This window comes from Callithrix jacchus, chromosome 19 (genome assembly GCF_049354715.1).
Source record: "Callithrix jacchus isolate 240 chromosome 19, calJac240_pri, whole genome shotgun sequence".
NCBI lineage: Eukaryota > Metazoa > Chordata > Mammalia > Primates > Cebidae > Callithrix > Callithrix jacchus.
The window spans coordinates 35428670-35449823 of NC_133520.1; the positions used below are offsets into that span (position 1 = coordinate 35428670).

General features: G+C 47.6%; 1 protein-coding gene across 1 annotated transcript in view; it reads right to left on the bottom strand.

The window, feature by feature from the left end:
* Positions 1-21154, bottom strand: part of PLXNA2 (plexin A2) — a 223882-nt gene that overhangs the window by 43452 nt on the left and 159276 nt on the right. Inside the window, exons 10-12 of the mRNA XM_035280804.3 lie at positions 20741-20941; positions 18526-18622; positions 15407-15597 (exon numbers count right to left, since the gene is read on the bottom strand). Coding sequence (XP_035136695.1) covers positions 15407-15597; positions 18526-18622; positions 20741-20941 — 489 coding nt within the window. The remainder of the gene's footprint in view (positions 1-15406; positions 15598-18525; positions 18623-20740; positions 20942-21154) is intronic.

Consider the following 21154-nt stretch of genomic DNA (forward strand, 5'->3'; position numbering starts at 1 on the left):
GAATTTCCAAAACACAGAGGAAGTGGTGATTATTTGATTTGCAAGTGCATTCCCAAGGCCTCCATTACTGACGACTTCCAAATCTATATGGTTGGCGCAGGTCCCTCTCCTGAGCTCCATAGCCATATATCCAATTGCTACTGGGCATCTCCACTTCCCCATGTATGTCCCTCAGGCACCTCAAATTTCACCATGTCTAAAAATGAACTCTTAATTTTTCCTCCTCCCACCCCCAAGCCAACTACCCTCCCAGATCCTCTTTCAAGGTTAATGGACTCACCATGCACCCAGCCAGGAATTCTGCAAGCACCTTGGACTGTTTCTTTCCCTCATCTACCAGGAATAATAAAGAGAGTCACCAGGCCCTATCGGTTCTCACTCCCAAGAGTCTTTTGAGCCCACGTGTTCCAGAGTAGGTGTTCAGCAGGACTCCATCATCTCCTACCCATACTAACCCCAAGGGTCTGCACGTAAATCTACTTTCTAGTTAGCTGCCAGGGTGACCTTCACGAATACATATTTCACTACTTGACCAGGTTACAAGTCACTTGCTCTAAAAGGCTTCCATGGCTCTGACCATTGCCAAGGCAAAGTCCCTACTTCCTAAGGCTGGCCTGGCAGGTGTGGACTTTCTGGTTCTGAGCCCTTTTACCCCTTCAGCCACACTTTCCATTCAATAGCACATTCTTCATGTCCTGCCCTATCAGGGGTTCCTTTCTTTTTTTTTTGAGAGGGAGTTTCACTGTTGTTACCCAGACTGGAGTGCAATGGCATTATCTTGGCTCACCCCAACCTCCACCTCCTGGGTTCAAGCAGTTCTCCTGCCTCAGCCTCCCGAGTAGCTGGGACTATAGGTGCACACCACCATGCCCAGCTAATTTTTGTATTTTTAGTAGAGACGGGGTTTCACCTTGTTGACCAGGATGGTCTCGATCTCTTGACCTCGTGATCCACCCGCCTCAGCCTCCCAAAGTGCTGGGATTACAGGCGTGAGCCACTGCGCCCGGCCCTCAGGGGTTCCTTTCTACATCATGCCCTTTAAAAATCCCTGAGCCTTTGGACATGTTGCTCATTCACCTCCAGCTTAAAAATCAGAGTGGCTCAAGGGGGAGGTCTGTGTGCAGAGTGCAAAAACACAGAGAAAGACACTCTGTAGAAGGCAGTTTCTGTTGTCTGAAGCCATCCAGGCAGCTGAGAATGAGTCTACGGGCCATGCCCTGGCTGTGGTGGGCCTGGGAAGCAAGGACCCTGTACTCTGCCTTCTGTATTTCTTCTCAGGATCAAGTATTTGAAGAAGGCTGGGGAGGGGAGGCTTGGTGACAAAGGATTTCTCTTCCAGAGAGGGAGTGAGCAGATCCTGCAGGGTACCACCTCAGACCAGGGAGCCACAGGGTCCATAAACCCCTACCCCTGGCCGCCAGACCCAACACACACAGAGACCATGTCCCCAGGGCTCTCTCTTAAAATCAGCTTTCAATTGCAGGGCACCTGGGGCTGTGTCCCACAAAGTTGGCTCTCCTGGAAGCCAAGTCTGGCCTTTCTACATGGACCTATAAAGGGGCAATTTGGCTGAATCCCCAGCTATTGCTTGCAGGACTGTAGGGAAGTCCATCCACATCTGGGTGGAGCTGAGAGGCTGCAGGGGAGGGGAGAGCTAGTCTCCCACAGAAGTGAGGGTGAGAGGCTGCGGTGGAGTCACATGGAGTGACCCAATGACAGAAGGGAAACCAAAGTATGACCAGCATGTGAGGCAGATCCACATGTCTTGGTCAGTTTCAGATAACTCTATGCTGCTGGCTACACTAAGGTAGGGAAGAAAGACCATCTGATGCTGGGACTGTGTCTGCAGAAGGAAGAGAGTAACCTCTGGAGTCAGACAGACCTGAATTTAAACACTGGCTCTAACACTTACAAGTTATGTGACGCTGAATCTCAATATCCTCATTCAAAAACAGATCATCATGCTTGCCTCACAGGGATGATGTGAAGATGAAGTGAGATAGCACTGGGAGAGTCCTTAGCATGCTGGTTTAGAGAGAAGGTCTTGATAATTGGTATTCTCCTTCCCTGTGCTTCCCTGCACCTCTGTCTTCCTAGACGACTACAACATGGGATGTTAGAATGGCAGGGTTAGAGATGATGGAAGTCCTCCTATCGGTCCACAAGGACAACACATGGATCAGGGAGTTCATCACAGAAGCTGGGGTGACCCGGGGTACAAAGAGCTGCTCATGGGCTGATTGGAGAACCCCCGAGGCTGAGCTGGGGCAGGGAATGGTGATGCCTCCAGAGCAGGGTCCTGGCTTTGGCGAGTTCTGGACCCTGCACAGAAGCAGATTCAGAGCCAGACATCCTTTCACCCAAAATAAGTTTGGAAGAACACTGGCCCTGTACAAGACATTCTTTATTCTCTCCTCCTTCCCTTCTGGCCATTTCTTCTTTCCCTGGCTATCAGCCACTCTGGGGTAGATGCAGCATTCCCTAATGAACTCAGTTAATTCTTTCAGGGAAGTACTTCTGAATGAGATACCCATGCAAACAAATGATGTGACTCTGTGTGTGTGTGTGTGTGTGTGTGTGTGTGAGAGAATGTGTGTGAGTGTGTGTGTGTGTGAGTGTGTGTGGTGGGGATGTGGAGAGAGGGGGAAGGGAAGTGAAACCTGTTAAATCAGCAGGGAAGGTCTTAGAATATTGACTCATCTCAGCCCCAGGCTTTTCACCACATTTTATACTGTGGACTAGAAGTCTATCTGAATTCTCCCCATGTGGACCTCAGAAGTGAGAGCTAGAAGGAAGGGATTGGAGAAAGAAGATCCTAGAAGCAGCCTGCTGCTGTTAGGTTGGGGTAAAAGGGGTCACTGAGGCTCTTCTCTCTGTGATGTGCTGGCACTGCCTATGTGCCCTTCCCCTGGGAGTCCATTGGTCCTCACACTCGGGAACTCCCAGAGTCCTGGCCCTATCCTCTTAGGGATTATGGTCTTGTGCTGCATATTGATGTTTTAGTCAATGATGGACCATATATATAATGATGGTCTTATAAGATTATAACAGAGTTGAAAAAGTCTGTGGCATTGTATCAGCCATAAGTTATATGGAAGCTTAGAACATATAATTAAGTATCGTGCATAATACTTGAAAATCATGCTGAATGACTAGGTTATTGGTTTATGTACTTATTATATATTTTATTGTTATTTTGGAGTGTATTCCTCCTACTTATTAAAAAAAAAGCTAACTGTAAAACAGTCTCAGGGAGGTCCTTCAGGGATTCCAGAAGAAGGAACTGTCATCCTACTCGATGTGTGCTGTTGCCCCTGAAGACCTCCCAGTGGGACAAGATAAGGAGGTGGAAGACCTGACCCCGGGTAGGCCTAGGCTGATGTGTGTCTTTGTGTCTTAGTCTTTAACAAAATAAGTTTAAAAAGTAAAAAAGTAGAAAAAAATAGAAAAAGCTTATAGAACAAGGACATAAGAAAGAAAATATTTTGTACAGCTATGCAAAGTGTGTATTTTAAGAGTTATTACAAAAGAGTCGAAAGGTTAAAATTAAGTCTATAAAGTAAAAAGTTATAGTGACTAAAGTTAATCTATAATTAAAGAAGGAAACAAGGCATACTGTGTTTATAGTCTGTGGTCGTGTACAGTAGTGCCCTAGGCCTTCTCGTTCACTCTCCACTCGCACCCAGGGCAACGTCCAGTCCTGCAAGCTCCATTCATGGTAAATGCCCTATGTGGTGTACCATTTTAAATCTTTTATACACATTTTTATCATCCCATTTTTATGTTTAGATGCAAAGGTACTTACCATTGTGTTACAATTGCCTATAGTATTCAGGACTAGTGACATGCAGTACAGGCTTGCTGTCTAGGTGTGTAGTGGGCCACACCATCTAGGTTTGTGTAAGTACACACCATGATTTTCATACAAGGATGAAATCGCCTAATGACACATTTCTCAGAATGTATCCCCACAGTTAAGCAATGCATGACTGCACGTGTGCTCGCTGGGAGAGTTCAAGGGTGTCCACAAGTACACGGAAAAGCCTCTGTGCATTTGTCATGCTGTTCCCTGTGCTGGTCAAGCATGTCCGCTGACAAATGCCCACCCATCCTCAAGTCTCTGCTCAAAAGATGCCTCCTCTTCCCCTGACTTCTTCAGCAGACTTAGTAGCCCCTTCTCCTACCCTCCCACTTCCCTCTATGAACACCTCCAGGACCACAATTGCCACACTGCACTGTGACTGCTCATTCCCTCAATAAGACAGTAACTATCTTGGGACAACAGACTATCTAGCTTTTCTTAGCAAATGAATCCTTAGCACGCTTCCTGGAACACAGGAACTGTCAATAAATATCCCCAATTCTCTGTTAAAAGGAAATGCTGGTCTCAACCAGATACTAGAAAAGACTGTGTTCTAGTATGTGGTGTTCACACAAGGATGAAATCGTCTAATGACACATTTCTCAGAATGTATCCCCATGGTTAAAGAAGGATCCCACATCCTTCTTTAATGATGACTAGAGGAGCAGAAGTACCTAACTGTTGCCTGAGAGTGATGCAGTATTTTAACATCGGGATCATTAAACAGTTCTTCCTGCAATCTCCCGTGCCTTAATCTAAGCCAATTTCTGGTTTGATTCCTCATCGAATGGAGGACTGAACAGCTGCCTCCTCATCAAACATCTTTTAGCTACTGAAGACAGCAGTTAAGTCACCCCTGGCCTTTGCTTCTGCAATTCTTCCAGCCTTCTCTCCAAAGATCTTGGTTTCTAAACGTTTTGATCATTTTGGATGCTTTTCTCTGGACCCTCGGATTTCTATGCATCTTCTGAGAGTGTAGTGACCCAAACTCCGGTTGTGGCTTCAGCAAAGGCCTGACTGATGGATGCGCAGTAAGGAGGGCCTGCAAAGATGACTTCCTTTGCTTGTCACACACGCCATTAAGCTGGCAGGTCCTGGGCAAAACCCAGTGGAGGATAAACATTTGGTATCTTTCCCGTGTTCTTTCATGTTTTCCTCCCAGGGGTTCTTTCCCCATTTTAGGCACCTTTCCGTTGCTGTTCCCTCCTCCGTTTCTCTATTTATGTACAGCAAGTACAGAAAGCTGTATTTGCATCTTAATGGGACTTTAAGTTGTGTTATTACTGGCCTTAAGAGCACTGATCTCTATTGACTGGTTTGTAGAAAGAAAAATGTGTGTATTGTTTGGAGGATTCAGCAGAAAAATAAGGGAAACACTTTAGGATAGAGATCCCAGGCTAGCAGACCTAAACTCTGCCCCAGGAGCAGCCAGTAACGCCTCCCCCCCATGCAGAATGGTGGCTAGTTTAAGTCCTGGCCATACGCTTCTTGATCTGTACATCATAATAAGCCAGGAAGATTAGGCCAGCAGAGTGTGGAATGAGGCAGGCATGCCTAGGTCACAGCACATACGGCCACGGCAGGGGACCAAGTAGGAGATTCCTATCTTCTGCTGAGGCCCTCTCAAAGCTTCCAGGAACCTCTGGTTTAGGAAGTCACTTCTCCACCTGCTCAGACCCCACCTTGACAGCAGCACAGCACAACTGAGTCCTGGAGAGTGCTGGGGCACCCCAGCTAAATCTGTGTTCCTGCCAAACCCTGTCATGTTTGTTTTCCTCCGTGAGTGCCATGACCTGGAAAGCAGCTGCCGTGATGCTGCCCCCGATCTCATTCTTGCAGCCACTAATTGAACCCTTTGGAGGGAACTGTGCCACAAAGCCGCCCAAGGGTGAGAGCAGATGCAGCCAATTAATTACAGCTGGGGAGATGTGAAGGGCTGCACAGGGTGCAAGCAGGAGGCCCTGGAAGGCCCAGGGGCTTAGAAGCCTGGGGAGCGAGAGCTCAGGTGGGTTGTTCCCAAGCTCTGCCTCAGTCAGAGCCTTGTGGGGGCAGGGTTGGGAACAACTTCAGAGTAGAGGCTTGTCGGGGCAGAGGAGCGTGGTGGCAGCTTCACAAAGCCCAGCTCCCATTCTAGAGACCCTTCTTCCTCCGATTGTATCTCCCAGGCTGATAGAGATGGCAGGAAAGAAGCCAGAAGCAGGGCTTCGGCTCCAGGGTATTGAAGATTCTGAGAATGACGGCTACTGCTTTTACATGTGTTAAGTGCTTATAATGAGTAAGGAATTGAGCCAGGGGTTTTACATATTGTATCCCACCAAGGGCTCAAAACAAGGTATGAGGTATTATTATCATTCCCATTTTTCAGATGAGAAATAGTGTCCCAGAGAGGTTAAGTAACTTGTTCAAGGTTCCACAGTGAGTAGCAGAGCTCAGCCAGGTGTATCTAACCACTGCTTCTTGCCTTCACATAGCACTGCCCCAGGACAGACCCCTATCCTTGGTCACGCACCATGAGCACGCATGCCCTGGCCTGCTCTTCACTTCCGTGTGCTTAGGCACTCCAGCCCCTTTCCCTTTCTTCCCATCTCTGCAGCTGGCTTAAGATGTACAGATCAAGAAGTGCATGGCCAGGACTTAAGACATGGCAAAGGCTGCTTTCTAAGGAGCTCTGGGGTTGGCCTTGCTGCTCACTCCCTTTACTCCTGCTCTCTCTGGCTCCCTGAACTCAGTATCCATCCTGCCTCCTCTCTGACCTCACCTCAGGAAAAATAACCATACTCCCCTCTTGGCCTTACCCCTTTTTCTCTCTCTGTGCATGTCCAGTGTCCCCAAACAATGCCAGGATTGGGGACTACTGGCTTTCTTCCCATCTATGCAGCAGGCTTGAGGAAGAGCTTGGTGCCAGCTCCTTTCTCTCCTCTGGCTCTGCAGATTGACAGTTCTATTTGTTCAAGTAAGCTCAGGAAAGAGGTGAAGGATAGTACACCCGTCAAACGCAAGGGCTCTTGAGTAAAGTAGCTGTGGGTGAAATTCCAGTTGTAAAACTTACTCTCAATGTCACTTCCAGAAAGTTATCAGACCTCATAGCCACTTAGTGTCCTCATCTGTAAAATGGGTCTCATGACAATACTAACTTCTATTTCATGACAGTTTTGGGGTTGAAATGAGATGACATGTGAGGTGCTGAATGCACTGCTAGGCATTCAGTGAGTGTTAGCTATGATTTTTCTCATGATTATATTATGATGGAGAAATCCAGATAGAAGCGGTTAGCTAAGGTCCAAAGGAAACGTAGCTTTGTTTTCACAAGAATCTGATGCAGGTGGAGCCTCTGGGTGCTATTCTTGGTGGGGATTCAAGGGAGAGGCAGACAGGGTGACTTGAGAAGGGAAGGTGGCTGGTGTGGGCATTGCCCAGTGTGTCATTGGCTGCCCCTTGGATGAGCCTGTGCAGCTCTCACCATGGTTTCCAGCAGGTGGTCAGTCCCCACCATTGGATTTGTAAAAGGAGACAAGAGAGATTAATGTCAGAGATTCCCAGAATAAGACCTCCCGGAGAAGCCACTCCAGAATGGTCTCAGCCCCATCAGCATCCCCAATGGATGTTCACGCTCTGTATTCAAAGCTTTTGTGTCTGAGACTGGGATTTCAGGAGGGACCTGCCCTGAGGAGCCTTCTAATCAGAACCAACCAGTGAGGACAAGTCGTCTCCTCTCCTTCCTAATTCTCTCCTTTGGGTTTAGAGGGCAGTGGTGCCAACTTTGTGGCTGCATGTTTCCATTCCCTTCTGGCTCCTAAAGACACCTGGACGCTGGGTCCAAGAAAGCAAATTGTGGCATTTTTTTTCTACTTGGAGCATATGTGTGTGTGTCTGTGTGTATGTGCCTGTGTGTGCACTCTTCACAGTAGGCTAGAGCCCGGCTGATGAGCTCTGTAGGAATCTACGGCATTGGCGGTGCCAGCTCTCCTGCCCGGCGTGAATCCTTGCTGGCTCTGTCTTAGCTGATAGTACATTCAAAACCTAATTGTTATCTCAGCAGAGTAACTCCATTATTCATCCTGACACCATCCCCCGTTAGCTGTTTGTTGCAGTGATGTTATATTAATGAGGCCTGCGAATAAATGAACGAAAGATCAGAGTGCCGGCTTGTTTCTTGGGAAAGCTGGCTGACTTATTTATTTATTTGTGGGGAACTTTGCGGTGAGTCACTCTGGCCCTGGGCAGGTGGCTTTTGGCCTTTCCTGCAGAGATTTGGTGCAGCCTCGCAGATAAATACTTGTAAATGTCCCAGTTTCCCAAACAGTTTCACAAATGCATTTGCATCTGAGAGAATCCAGCAAAACAAATCTAGTTTAAATTATTTGTGCAAGTGAAGAACAGGAGCCAGCAGGGGCGATGGATCATCTCAAACTATTAAGGTATCAGAAATTATTTCAGCTTGAATTTGGAGGGCAGTATACATGGTTTTCTATAATTGATTTTCTCTCTCCAGTTACATGTACCTAAGATACGGAAGATAGTGTTAAAGAGTATCTGTATTCCCTAAGCATGGACTAGGGAGGTGGTGGAGAAGTTACTGAGGCTGGAAAATACGGAAAATAAAAGCTACATGGTGATCAATAGAGAAACAGCTGTAGACCTAACCCCCCTACTGCCTGGCATCAGTGTGACCTTATGGGGCAATGTGCCAGGTGACTTCAGGAACACACAGGAATGTCCTTTCATATCTTAAGGGTGGGTTCCTGGTCACACCAACTCTGGTTTTCATCCCCTGCATCTTAAGCCTGCTTTGCCTTGCCTTCACCTTGATCTCTGTTCTTGCCTGCAAGTGTGAACCAACCTGGGCCCCATTGTCTGGCCTCTCCCATCAGGCTGAGATGCTTGAGAAGTTAGAGCTGCCAGGCCAGGGAATCCAGTTTTAACTTTAGCTTAATGGCCAGCTCACTGGTGGGTATAGCTAAAAAAACAACCCAACTGAATCTAATGGCTTCAAGAAATAACTGGGGTAGGAGTTAGAATAATGCTTCCCCCTGAAAGGCAAGAAGTGACTGCCCCAAGCTCACATGCACCCCAATATCCTCTTCTTCTTGTTTTCCCTCCCACTCATAGGAGTAAGTGTGGACCTCATTATGTTTAGAAAGACAGTTAGGTGAAAGTTACTTTAAGACTCAGCACAAAGGGCAGCCAATGTTGTCATTTTGTCTGGCATCTCTTGATATTTCCAAGAGGATTCTGATCCTGGCTGCAGACACGTTGGGTACGCTCAGGTTGGGATGAGGTGGGGAAATGTACAGCCAAGGAACAGTCCCTCCCATCCCCCTGATCAAGAGAGAAAGCATGGTGTGGTGGAGGAAGTCTGCCTTCTGCTCTGCCACTAACCAGACGTGCGTGTGCCACTGGGCCAATTCTTTACTTCTCTAAGGACTGTTTCCCCAACTCTTAAGTGAAGAAGATGATAGCCATCTAGCAGAGTTGTTTGGAGGAGTAGGAACGCAAAGTGCTCAGATCCCGGCACATGGGAGAGTCTTGTTAAATAGAAGCAATTGCCATAAGGACTCCCAGAATTCAAATGTTGGCTAGTCTTCTCATGTTCCTTGTCTGAGGTTAGTGTCCTCATTAGCAGGAGACCTGTATCCTTGCTTCAGTCCTCCTTCTACATGGACACAGCTGCAGAGGGTGGAGATTAGAAGTCTGCCCTAGGCCTTTTGGAGGAAGCACAGTGGCCTGCAGAGCAGTCAGTTTCCAGCCTCTTCCAGGTGGCCAATGTTCAAGGATAGGCTGGGGCTATCCTGGGAGAGGCCGCATAACCTAGCCTCGCTACCCAGGACTCACGTATACATGTGACAGCTTCCAAGCCCAGCATGGTTCATGGCATACAGTAGTCATTAATTAAATACTCATTTAGTGAGTGAATTAATGTATTTGGAATGGTGGCATCTCCTCCCTATGATCAGAATGCTCGATTTTATGGTTTGACTCTTGTCTCCTCAAAATTCATATGGCAGAGACCTAATTAAGTACCTTAGAATGGGACCTTCTGTGGACATATGGTCTTTAGAGAGATAATGATATTAAAATGAGATAATTAGGGTGAGCACCCCCAATATGACTGGGTATTTATTAAAAAAAAAAACTAGGGAGAGAGACACACATGCAGACAGATAGCATGCCATGTGAACACAAAGGCAGAGGCCAGGCTGATGCTTCTACAAGCCAAGGAATGCCAATGATTCCCAGCAACCACCAGAAGCCAGGATAGAGACCTGGAGCAGATCCCCCCTCATAGAGCTCAGAAGAACCCACGCTACTGACACCTTGATCTTGGAGTTCACGCCTCCAAATACGTTCAGGTTGTTTAAGTCACCTGTTTGTGGTTCTTTGCTAGGGCCACCCTAGGAAACGGATACATTCGCTTGCAGTGAAGAAGACCTCTGTTATGTTAGCTCCCAAATCCCTTTACCCTCCCTGAGTTTATCCTCCCGAGAAAATAATCAGTTTCCTTTCCTTTTCTGCTGGATCCTGCCTACTCATGGCTCCTTAAGAAATGTTTTCTTTGGGCCTTCTTTTCCAGTGGGTGGCTCCTAACACCCTCCTCTTTGAGGTCCCAGCAGGTCCTGAAGCACAGGCTGGGGGAACAGAAACATGGCGGGCCAGACATCTCATGGGCTTTCCAATCCTCTGTATGTCTCCTGTTCCTGGGGTTGAGCAGGTGACACGTGCACTGACACCCAGGATGACAGGTGGAAATGGGAGCGGCTCACGAGGCCTCCCATGGGGGACAGCGTCATTATCACACCACAAGCTGGCTGAGAAGGAGCAGACGGTGAGTCCTGAGGGGGTCCTAACCTGAAGTTTATGTAAACTGTGAAATTCAATAGCCTGTACAACTTGTTCTACACGAAGCTGCCATAAAAGATGGATCCCCTGGGATGGGCCTGGTTGCTATGGAGAAGATGGGGTAAGGAGGGGTTAAGGAGGAACACAGCTATTTATCTAACTATGTGTGAGCCCACTTCTTTTTCTAAAGTAGAACTCCTCTGAGGTCATCTCATTTATTTCTCTGCCATCCCAGGCAGCACAGCATCCATTCCAGCTTGCACCTATTTCCAGGACTGGAAATTCTGCCATTATAGGCCATCATAGAATCCTTCTCTTTTCATCCTTCAAGAAGGATCTTTGTAGTAAGCGGCTTCTGTTTACTGCTGTCACTGCAGAGTGGCTGCACTAAGGAGGGCACCCATTCTGAAGATGAAGGCTGGGGACAAGGAGGTCTGCATCAAAGGGTACAGGCCTCATAGAAATGTTTGGGGAAAACATCGATACCAGTGTGAAGGGATTAGCCAAGAAAGCTGAAGGAAAGAAAATGAGTTGACTGGGCACAGTGGCTCACGCCTGTAAATCTAGCACTTTGGGAGGCCGAGGCAGGCAGATCACCTGAGGTTGGGAGTTCGAGACTACCCTGGCCAACATAGTGAAACCCCTTCCCTGCTGAGACAAGAGAATCACTTGAACCCAGCAGGTAGAAGTTGCAGTGAGCCGAGATCACACCACTGCACTCTAGCCTGGGCAACAGAGTAAGACTCTGTCTCAAAAAAAAAAAAAAGAAAGAAAGAAAGAAAAAGAGTTGATTCTCCTTAAAAGTTACTTTTAGCAAATAACGCATTCTTGCCAAAAACATCATACAAATGAAGTTGTGTCCTTCTCAGAGCATTCTGTTGAAAGGTACATGAGGATGATTTTTGTCATTACTGGTTTTGTTTACTTTCACCCGCTGGTTTGGGTGAGGTCTGCTGCATTTCTTCACAGCCCAGCTACTATTGTTCTTGTTATAATTAATAAGTATCTTATGGGAAAGTGGCTTAAGGTTATATAAATATCCTATTTCTCATCATACTTTCATCTACTAATTTTAGTGTTCATTGACCATTCTTTGCCTGCAACAATTATTACTGTGTAATTTGTTGAATGGTGATTTCTATTTCCATAATTCCTTCTACATTTTTTACTTGGAATTCTAGTGTAAAGAAGAGCTTCTTTTCTCCCCATTTATTTATTTAGAGACAGGGTCTTGGCCAGGTATGGTGGCTCACATCTGTAATGCCAGCACTTTGGGAGGCTGAAGTGGGTGGATCACTTGAGGTCAGGAGTTTGAGACCAGCCTGGCCAACATGGCAAACCCCATCTCTACTAAAAATACAAATATTAGCAGGGCATGGTGTGCATGCCTGTTGTCCCAGCTACTCAGGAGCCTGAGACACGAGAATTGTTTGAACCCGGGAGGCAGAGGCTGCAGTGAGCCAAGATCACACCACTGCACCCCAGCCTGGGTGACCGAGAGCGACCTCATGCCTGGGTGATGCGAAAAGAGACCTTGTCTCAAAAAAAAAAAAGTTAAAAAAGTGACAGGGTCTCACTCTGTCACCCAGGAGTGCAATGGCATGATCATAGTTCACTGTAGCCTCAGGCTTCTGGACTCAAGCGATCGTCCCACCCCGGTCTCCCAAGTAGCTAGCACTACCAGAATGCACCACCATGCCCAGTGAAATTCAAAATTATTATTATTATTTTTTAAAGATCAGTGTCCTGCTATGTTGCCCAGGCTAATCTTGAACTCCTGGCTTCAAGCAATCCTTCAACTTCTGCCTCCCAAAGAATGAGAATTACAAGCATAAGCCACTGCGCCTGTCCCCACACCATTATTTATTTACGTGTTTGTTTCTTTTTATCAGGAAGAACCAGTGGATTCTTATTTTATTCTGTTGGTGAAATCTGCAGTTATCATTTTTTATGTTCTTGCTCAAATTGCCCAGATTTGGCCTCTGAGATCCCCTTCAAGTTGCCTCAAGTGCCCTTTTGGTATGTACCATACAGGTATTGTTGCTACTTCTTGCCAAAGAAATATATAACCTGAATTTAACCATGAGGAAGTGTTAAATAAATCCAAATTGAGGGACATTCTACAAAACAGCTAGCATGTACTTCTCAACAGTGTCAAGGTCATAAGAGACAGAAAAAGACTGAGGATTAAAGGACTAAGGAGACATGACAATAGAATGTCACATGGGATCCTGGATTGGATCCTAGACCAGAAAAGGACATCAGTGGGACAACTGGCAGAATGTTAATAAGGCATGTATATCAGATGGCATTATTATATCCATGCTAATTTCCTGATTTTGATAATTACACTGTGGTTATGTAAGATGTTAACTTTGGAAATCTGGGTGAAGGGTATATGAAAGTTCTTCGTACTATTTTTGTACCTTTTTATAAGTCTAAAATTATTTCAAGAATGAAAAGTTAAAGTAAGAGACAATGACTTTTACAGGGAAAGGAGGATGGGGTGGGGGTAGGAGAAAATGAAAAGAGAGAAAATATTGAAATGAAAGAAAATACTCCAGATAATCATGAATACAGCATTCCAGGCCTGCACTCCCTCCCTAATGTCCTGTTCAGAGCGATGTCCCCCGAGTGGCTTGGGACACAGCATGGATTTGTCTGTCTTCAAAGATGCTCCTTCATTTCTCAACAGCTTCGACTTGAAAAACACCAGCAGGAGATTGGGGCCTCCGATGCCTGCTGATATGTTCACTGGGAAAAATCAATTACAGCCTAATTACCTCAGGGGGTTAATTAGCCTCGTGTAGCTTGGGTGTCCTCTGTGAACAGAGCAGCCCGTCAGCCCCTGGTCAGCGAGCAGGGCAGCTGAGGCAGAGGTTTCCTAGCAAGAAGCTTGCCTTGGGGCTGGAAAGGGGCCCCAGCCAGTCGGAGAGTGGATGGTGCAGGTGCTGGGGCTGGCAGAGGCGGGTGGGCGGTGCTGATGGAAGCAAGTCTCTGCCTAATTTAAGCTCCCCCACGCCACGGGTGCCCACAGATGTAGAGACTGGCAACTACAGCAGCAAGAATTACAGAACAGTGCAAGTTCTCAGGCCAGCAGTGGCCGGAAATCACTGGAATCAGGGGGAAGTCACGGAGCCCTGAACAGCTCAGGAAGCTAGCTGTCCGAGGGCAGAGGCTGGGGGCACAGCCAGCAGCCCCTGCAAACATTCTCTTCCAGAGACATAAGGACACAGGAGAAAGTCGGGAGGCACCATCCCTGGTCACAATCAAGAATAAAATGGGGTGGAAGTAGCTCTGTCTTTGAAAGGCAGTGTCTGCGCTCTCCTACCTCCTCTCCACGCAGATGAATGAGGGCCTGAAAGCAGTCAGGCTCTCCCACAGACTGCCCTGCATTTTCCCCGGACGTGCAGCCTTGGGATGGATTGCATCTATCTGGTTTAGGAAAGATCCTTAAGGAAGATATTAAGGAAGAGGAAGCACCACTTCTTGTTTTATATTACTTGGGCATATTGTAAAGAATTTAAAAATGGTTTTATAATTAAATATGAGTTCAAATACTGGCTGAATGAACTGGGGCATGTCACTCAATTTCTCTGAGCCTCATTTTCTTCAACTCTACGGTGAGGGAGAGAATACTTACTTCCCATGGTTGTTGTGAGGATTAAATGTAATGTACGCACATTAAAATAAATATTTGTTACCTCTTCAAATAACCCATCTGTAGGTCAGCAGCATTGATTCAATCTTGGGGGTTTCTTTTCTAAACTGATCTGGGGTTTTGATATGATCATAGACATGTTCTAGAAGTTTCCCAATATTCTGTGACATAGGTGAGGACCCGAGTTGCTTTCCTTGGCTGGCAGGGAAAATGAAGCAGGGAAAAGGATGGTGTAGCAGCTCAGGGAGGAGGCAGAAAAGGAGTAGCCCTTCCTCCTTTCCTAAACATGCAGACCACCGGGGTACCTGCCCGGCCCTTTTTTCCTAGTCCCCATCAGGAAAGTGCAGTTAGTTTCAAAGCATGAGTGACAGTTACAGACCAGGGAGCAGTGAAGGGGGAGCAGAGAACACAACCAAAGTTAACTACAGTGACTCCTCTTCCTGGCCATTCAAAATGTGAGCAATTGCATTTTCATCCACATCATCTATTCATCTTCCTTCGAAATTTGCTATTTTGGAAACATCGTTTTTTCCCCAGGATAATTAACTTCCTTTTCTTTCCATTAAAATGCATGAAAAAATTGGGACAGGGAGTAAATCCTGAGAAATGGCACGGTGGCTAATGTAGTGCCTGCCTTTACTCTCTTCTTCCGTTTTCGGCTTTGCAACTCTGAGCTAATTGCAGCTCCTGAAATCACATTTCTGCTGAGAAAAGCTAAACCTGTTTTCTGAAACGTTCACCCACCATGGAGCCAATTTCTCCTCCTCACTTGGCTCAGCCAGCCTGGCAGGGAGACTGGGCTGGCTCTGCCTCCCTTGTCGTGCGCACGTGCACACCAATGCGCTTGTACATTCATGCACAGGCATGAGGATGAGCTTCCATACACTTACCTCGTATACCTAGATGGGGGCCATTGAGACACAAAAGAGAGATTTCCTCTCTATGCCAAGAACTTGTCTACAAAGGCTCAATTTGCACTCTTCTTCCACTGTCTTGGGGTCAGCTCTTGGCCACCCCTACCTGCTGTAGGAACTTGGATGACTTACCTCGGTGATTTGAGGGTTGGAGCACTTGACATTGTGGCTGGACCAGTCGAGCCAGGGGCTGGAGGGGCTGGTACAGTGCTGGTGGAGGGTGCACCTGCGCTCGCCACTGCACCAGCCACACTCAAACTTCCGGTCGGCTTTGAGGCAGAGGCCGCAGCTCTCCCGCTGGGCTGCACACTTGTAGAGATGGACTGCAAAGAGAGCAGGAAGTCACCAATAAAACCAGAAAGGGCTGCTCACAACGCACACTCCTCTTGCAGGTGTGATAGAAGCTCTACCCCACCATGGATAACATCATTGAACATCATTATCATTGCAAGAATGTCTGATGGGGAATTAATAAATTGAGCCTCTTATCAGTCACTTAAGGGCATTAGGGAAAATAATATGATTTAAGAATTCTGGCTCTAGATTGAATCAGATTAAAGCTTTAACTGTGGCTTCGCTACTTTCTAGCAATGTGACAAAGGATTTCACCTCCCTGAACCTCACTTACCTAATCTCTAACATGAAGATAATCATTGTTTTTTTGTGAGGTTGGAATAGGATACTGTATATGAAGCCTGTAACATATCTGACGCCCTATGCATGTTTATTATCTTTTCTTTGAAGTCATGCTATATTCCTATGCGGCCATCTCTCTTATTCTCACACTCTCACATATGGTCCTTGTGCAGGAGGGAAGGGCTGCTTTCCTCCATTGTAGGTAAAATAAGGCTCAGAGAGAGATAATGACTCTTAGAGCTTAGTAAGATCAGTGACCCAAACTGGAATCTTCAAACTCCGACTTACTGTGCTGCTAAATGGTAGGTCCTGAGAACAGAGGAATCTTATCTGGTAAACTGGAAATTGCATGGGTTTGGGAGAGGAGTCAGCTGGGGGCTAAAGAAAGGCCAAGTGGCTAGCAGTAGGGGAAGCATTGCTGATTCAAAAAAAAAAAAAAAAGGTGACACAGTCCTGTTCAGAGACCTTGTGGATGGAGAATACGTCCCCAGAGAGGGCAAACTGGCTACCCAAATGGTAGCATTTGGAGTGTGTAAACTCTTTGTCTTTGCTTTTGTCTCCTGCTGACTTGAAAGTCCTAATATAACCAGCGAGTTAGTGGAACTGGGCTTCAGGTTCAGGAACCTGGTCTTAGCTCCTTGCCTGCTGAGATTTTGAGTTACAAGTAGAATTCTTCAAAAGCAAAACATGTAAAAGTCATTTTTCCATCTTTTGGTCAAGCACATATAAGCTTTCAGGACCAGGTGGTATGCCATTGCTGGAAGTGAGACATGCTCCCCAGGGAAAGGGCAGTTTTAAAATTCTGCCCATAGGTACTCATCCTATTCCTCTGTTGTGTCCAGTATCCTTTCATCCCAGCTGCAGGGCCTATATTTAAATGCCCTAATGCTTAACGCTTTTTAAGGTAGAGGGCAGGAAACTGGAATCTTAAAATGAATGAGTACACACTGAGCATCTATAAATATGTACCACATGGTCCATACTCATGAGCTCATTTGCTCCTCATGCTGACCCTGAGAGGTGGGCATCCTTCCTTCCACCTCACAGATAAGGACATTGGGTGTAAAGGGGACCGGTCATTCATTTGCATTCACACAGCTGTAAGGGAAACAGCTATCAGGTGAATCCTGCTTTGCTGGATTCTAGAACCTGAGTCTTTAAACGGTGTGGTCCTCTCCACCCAGCCCATTGGGCAGCCTGCAGTGACACTCATGCTATGAGGTGAAGGGGATATGAATGTGAAGACAACGCTGTCTGTGGGATCTCAGAGCTTCTTCAACATCGTGAAAGTCACAAGTAGAGTTTCTGATGCAACAGCTCAGATGTGGCTGCTCTCTAAGCTCCAGGTGCTAAGGCAACCTCTGGGATCTATGCCCAGATCCCCAGCAGGGAAAGTGTCTCCTATGTCTTAGCAGTGAGAAAGTTTGGCTTGGATATGAGGAGAAATAGAAAAAAAAATCCTCCTGGCTCAGTTCCTTTCTCCCAGTCTAAGTAGCCCCGATTGTAATGGCAGCATTTGGGACAGGGAACTACAACCCTAAAGATGCTGAAAAACATGCAGCTCCTGCTATGGCCTCACCCCCACCCCATTTCCATTTGCTGACTCCTCAGGTGGAAGCAGAGGCTTGTGACAACCCTAGCTACTTGAAATATGGTGAGACGTGTGGCCAAGGGTGGGAGGAGGGGCTAAGGATGTATTCCAGGGGGAAGGAGTTTAAATCCCCTCCCTAGTAGCAGATCCTCACCGTGATGTGGCTCAGCCTACAAGCTCTGAAATTAGCCTGTCTTGGTTCTAATCCCAGCTCTTACTATCTGACTCTTGGCCCATTTCTTAATCTTTTTGGGTCTCAGTTTCCTCATCTCGAAAATGAGAATAATAATAGTACATACCTCTCAGAGTTATTGTGATGCTTAAGGAAAATCTAATAAATTACTTAGTGAGTGCCTACCCATCGTGAGTGCTCATCATATTGAAATCACTTTCATCATTTTTGAGAGCAGGGTGGAATCTTGGTATTTGCTGCACTGAGGGTCAGGCCTACCTGGCACATGGGAGGAGCTCTTTGATGTGGATTTATAGGACGATGAATAAGGAGAACATGGAACGCCCCTCCTGCTTCAGCCAGCCCCCCTTCCTGAACTTCATTGCTCCAGATGTGAGCTGGAGTCTGCATGCTGCTCTCTCCCACCCACCTCAGGAACAGGAGAGCAGCCTTAAAAACCTTCTTTGTGCAGTGATCATGACCAGGGCCAAGGACAGGGGAACAAGAGCCTGAATGGAAACAATATCTCCATTTCCAGGGAAACTGGCAGGACATTCCTGCCTGCTGTTCTCCTAGGTCAGGTTCCACAGACACTTCAAAGCCTGCAGGAGCCAAAGAATAACGTGGATGGGCTGGCGGCCGCCTGACGGATGCTCTGGTTGTAATAAAACAGGGCTCCCAACAGGACTCCTTTGATGGCTCCAAATGTTGCTTTAGGATCCTCTGAAGAGTTCCGCTGACAGAGGGAGTGTATTATTCATGGCACAGTGTCTGGCTGCTCTGATCCCTCCAGCCCCAGTCTTTCCCGGGGTCGTGAAAAGATCAAACTTCTACCCGGAAGTAGCCACTTACCTTTCAGGTCCTGAGGGTTGTCAATGATGAAATTGCCATTCCACACCACAGCGAAGTCCACGGCCAGGTTGCTGATGTCCATGCCATCATACTGGTACTGTAGGGAGAGGGCAGAGGCATGGGGCTCATGGGGCTCTCCATCCCAGGGGTCAGGATGCAGGGAAGCCCTGCATGTTGCTCAAATTATTCTTATGACACCCTTTTCCTGAATTCCAGTCACTAATGTCAAGAGAATCCCACCCAAGCCCCTAGCTTGGCGTTCAGGGCCCTGCATAATCAGATGCAAACTGACTCCTCCAGCCTTCTCCTCCACTGCTCTCCTACGGAAAGCTTTGAATCTACCTTTCTCCAAACACATCTTCTTAAGCCCCTCTCTGTCTTCATTGAGTTCCTATCTTATAAGGAATGCAACCCTCTCCCTACAACCTCCATCCTTTTAACCCACCCGTATTCTTCTAGCCCAGCTCAGTTCACTTCCCCCAGGAGTCCTCTCCCACAACCCTACAGACCTGCCCCAAACTGTCCATCCCCTGGTGTTGCCACTTTCTGTCTTGTACCAGCACTTTTGGGGATCTGCTGTGCCTCTTTTCATGTGTCTCTCTAGAAAGTCCATATGTCTCCGTAGGCAGAGCTAACGCCCTCTTACTGTTCTGTAAGGCTGAGAGTCTCAACAAGCAGTCAGCCAGCCAAGACCTGCGGGGGCCCTCTAGTTCCCCACAAGCCTTACTTTAGCCAGCAGTCCACTAGGGAGAAGTGCCCACAGCTCTCCTGGCACAGATCTCATCAGCCCTCACCATTAAAGTCCTCCAGCTCTGGCCAGGAGTCTACGACTTTCTCTCTTGGGCTGATACCACAGAAGACATTTAGTCCCTTCACAAACTTCAGAAATAACGCCCCTGGGTGGCCAGCCCTGGCACCCTGTGAGGGAGACCTTGGGGCATCTCCCTGACCCCCCACTCTTCAGCTGTGGAGGGCGTGCCACTGTCAGCCTCTTGCCCCCACCCTCCCCTGCCCCCTGCCTCCCTTTGTTGTGTTGTGTTTCTTTCTCATCCTGCCTTCCCCTTGTGCTTGGCGGCCTTACACCGATTACAAATTCTATCAAGCGCCTGTGACCTGGGAATCTGACAGCTCCCTGATAAGAGGCCCAGATTCCCTTTATCTCTCCCAGGCGAATTAGCTTCCCTCAACACCTTTGTCACTTCCTCCCCTCCTGCATCTCCAGCTGACCCCCCACAGTCAGAGACAGGGAGCTGGCAGATAAAAAGATCTTCTTGGGGTTAGTATTATAATGAAACACCTCATGCTCTCTGTCTGCCATTCAGGATTGGATTAACCCTTGCTTCTCTTGAAATCCATGGCTTCCTCCTTCCCCTCCCTCCTGCCTCCTCTCCTCCCATCTCACTTCCTGCTCCTCTCTTCTCCAGCTTTCCCCTGTGGAGCACCCTCCTGGTATTCACTCCCTGAAAGGGGGACCTGGATGGGAACAGGGTGTGGGGTGGAGCTGACTCCCTTTGGCTCAAGTTTCACTGAAGACAAAGGGCGCTCTTTCCACTTCAGAAAGGTCCATGATGTGATTATTTCACATTGCACGCCTGTATCAAAACATCTCATGTAGCCCATAAATGTATACACCTACTGCATATCCATGAAAATAAAAAATTAAAAATTAAAAAAGGCAACTTCAGAAAGGGCACAGAGATCTCAGTGTAAGCCATGAAGGTCCTTATGGAAGTCTGTCTTTTCTGGCACCAGTCACCTGCTCTGCTCTGGCTGAGTGGCTGGGGTGCTGGCTGGCTCCTGCATCCCTGGGGATGTGAGCTCAGCCTGTGAACCTGGAAGGCTCTGGAAACCAGGGCTGGCCACACTGAGGCCCTAGCACTAGTGTAAGAGGAAGTGCTGCTCCAGACAGGGCCTAGCCTGAGTTCTCTCTTGTTTGTCTGAGATGGAATCTTGCTCTGTTGCAAGGCTGGAGCACACTGGCGTGATCTCGGCTCACTGCAGCCCCCGCCTCCTGGGTTCAAGTGATTCCCCTGCCTCAGCCTCCAGAGTAGCTGGGACTATAGGCACCTGCCACCACGCCTGGCTAATATTTTGTATTTCAGTAGAGGCAGGGTTTCACCATGTTGGCTAGGATGGTCTCGATCTCCTGACCTTGTGATCTGCCTGCCTCAGCCTCCCAAAGTGCTGGGATTACAGGCAGCCTGAGTTCTCTTACCGAGCTGTTCTGGCACTGAACGCTGGAGCTGTTGAAGCGCAGGGCGGGGACCCGGTGGATGGCCCCTTGTATGTTGAGAACGCACTCATAGCCTCGCTGGCCAGACTGTGGCTGGGGCAGGTTTCTCGCCTTAAGGGTAATCGGCTTTACCTCCCCGACCGGAATCAGGATCTCCTCCGTGGGCACCAGCTGGGGACAGTCCTGGGGGAACAAGTGAAGAGGCTCCATCTGTCCCACCCTCATGGGCCACGCAGGCCCATCTTGCATTAGGTGGGCTGCCCAAGAGCAGGACATTACTTCACGTAAGGCCCGTGGAGTGGGCACGGAGAACGGAATCACTCTTAGCTCCGGGGCTTTGATATCGTCCTCCCCCTCCCACAAGTTGTCTGTATCTGATGTGTGTGTGACAATTCA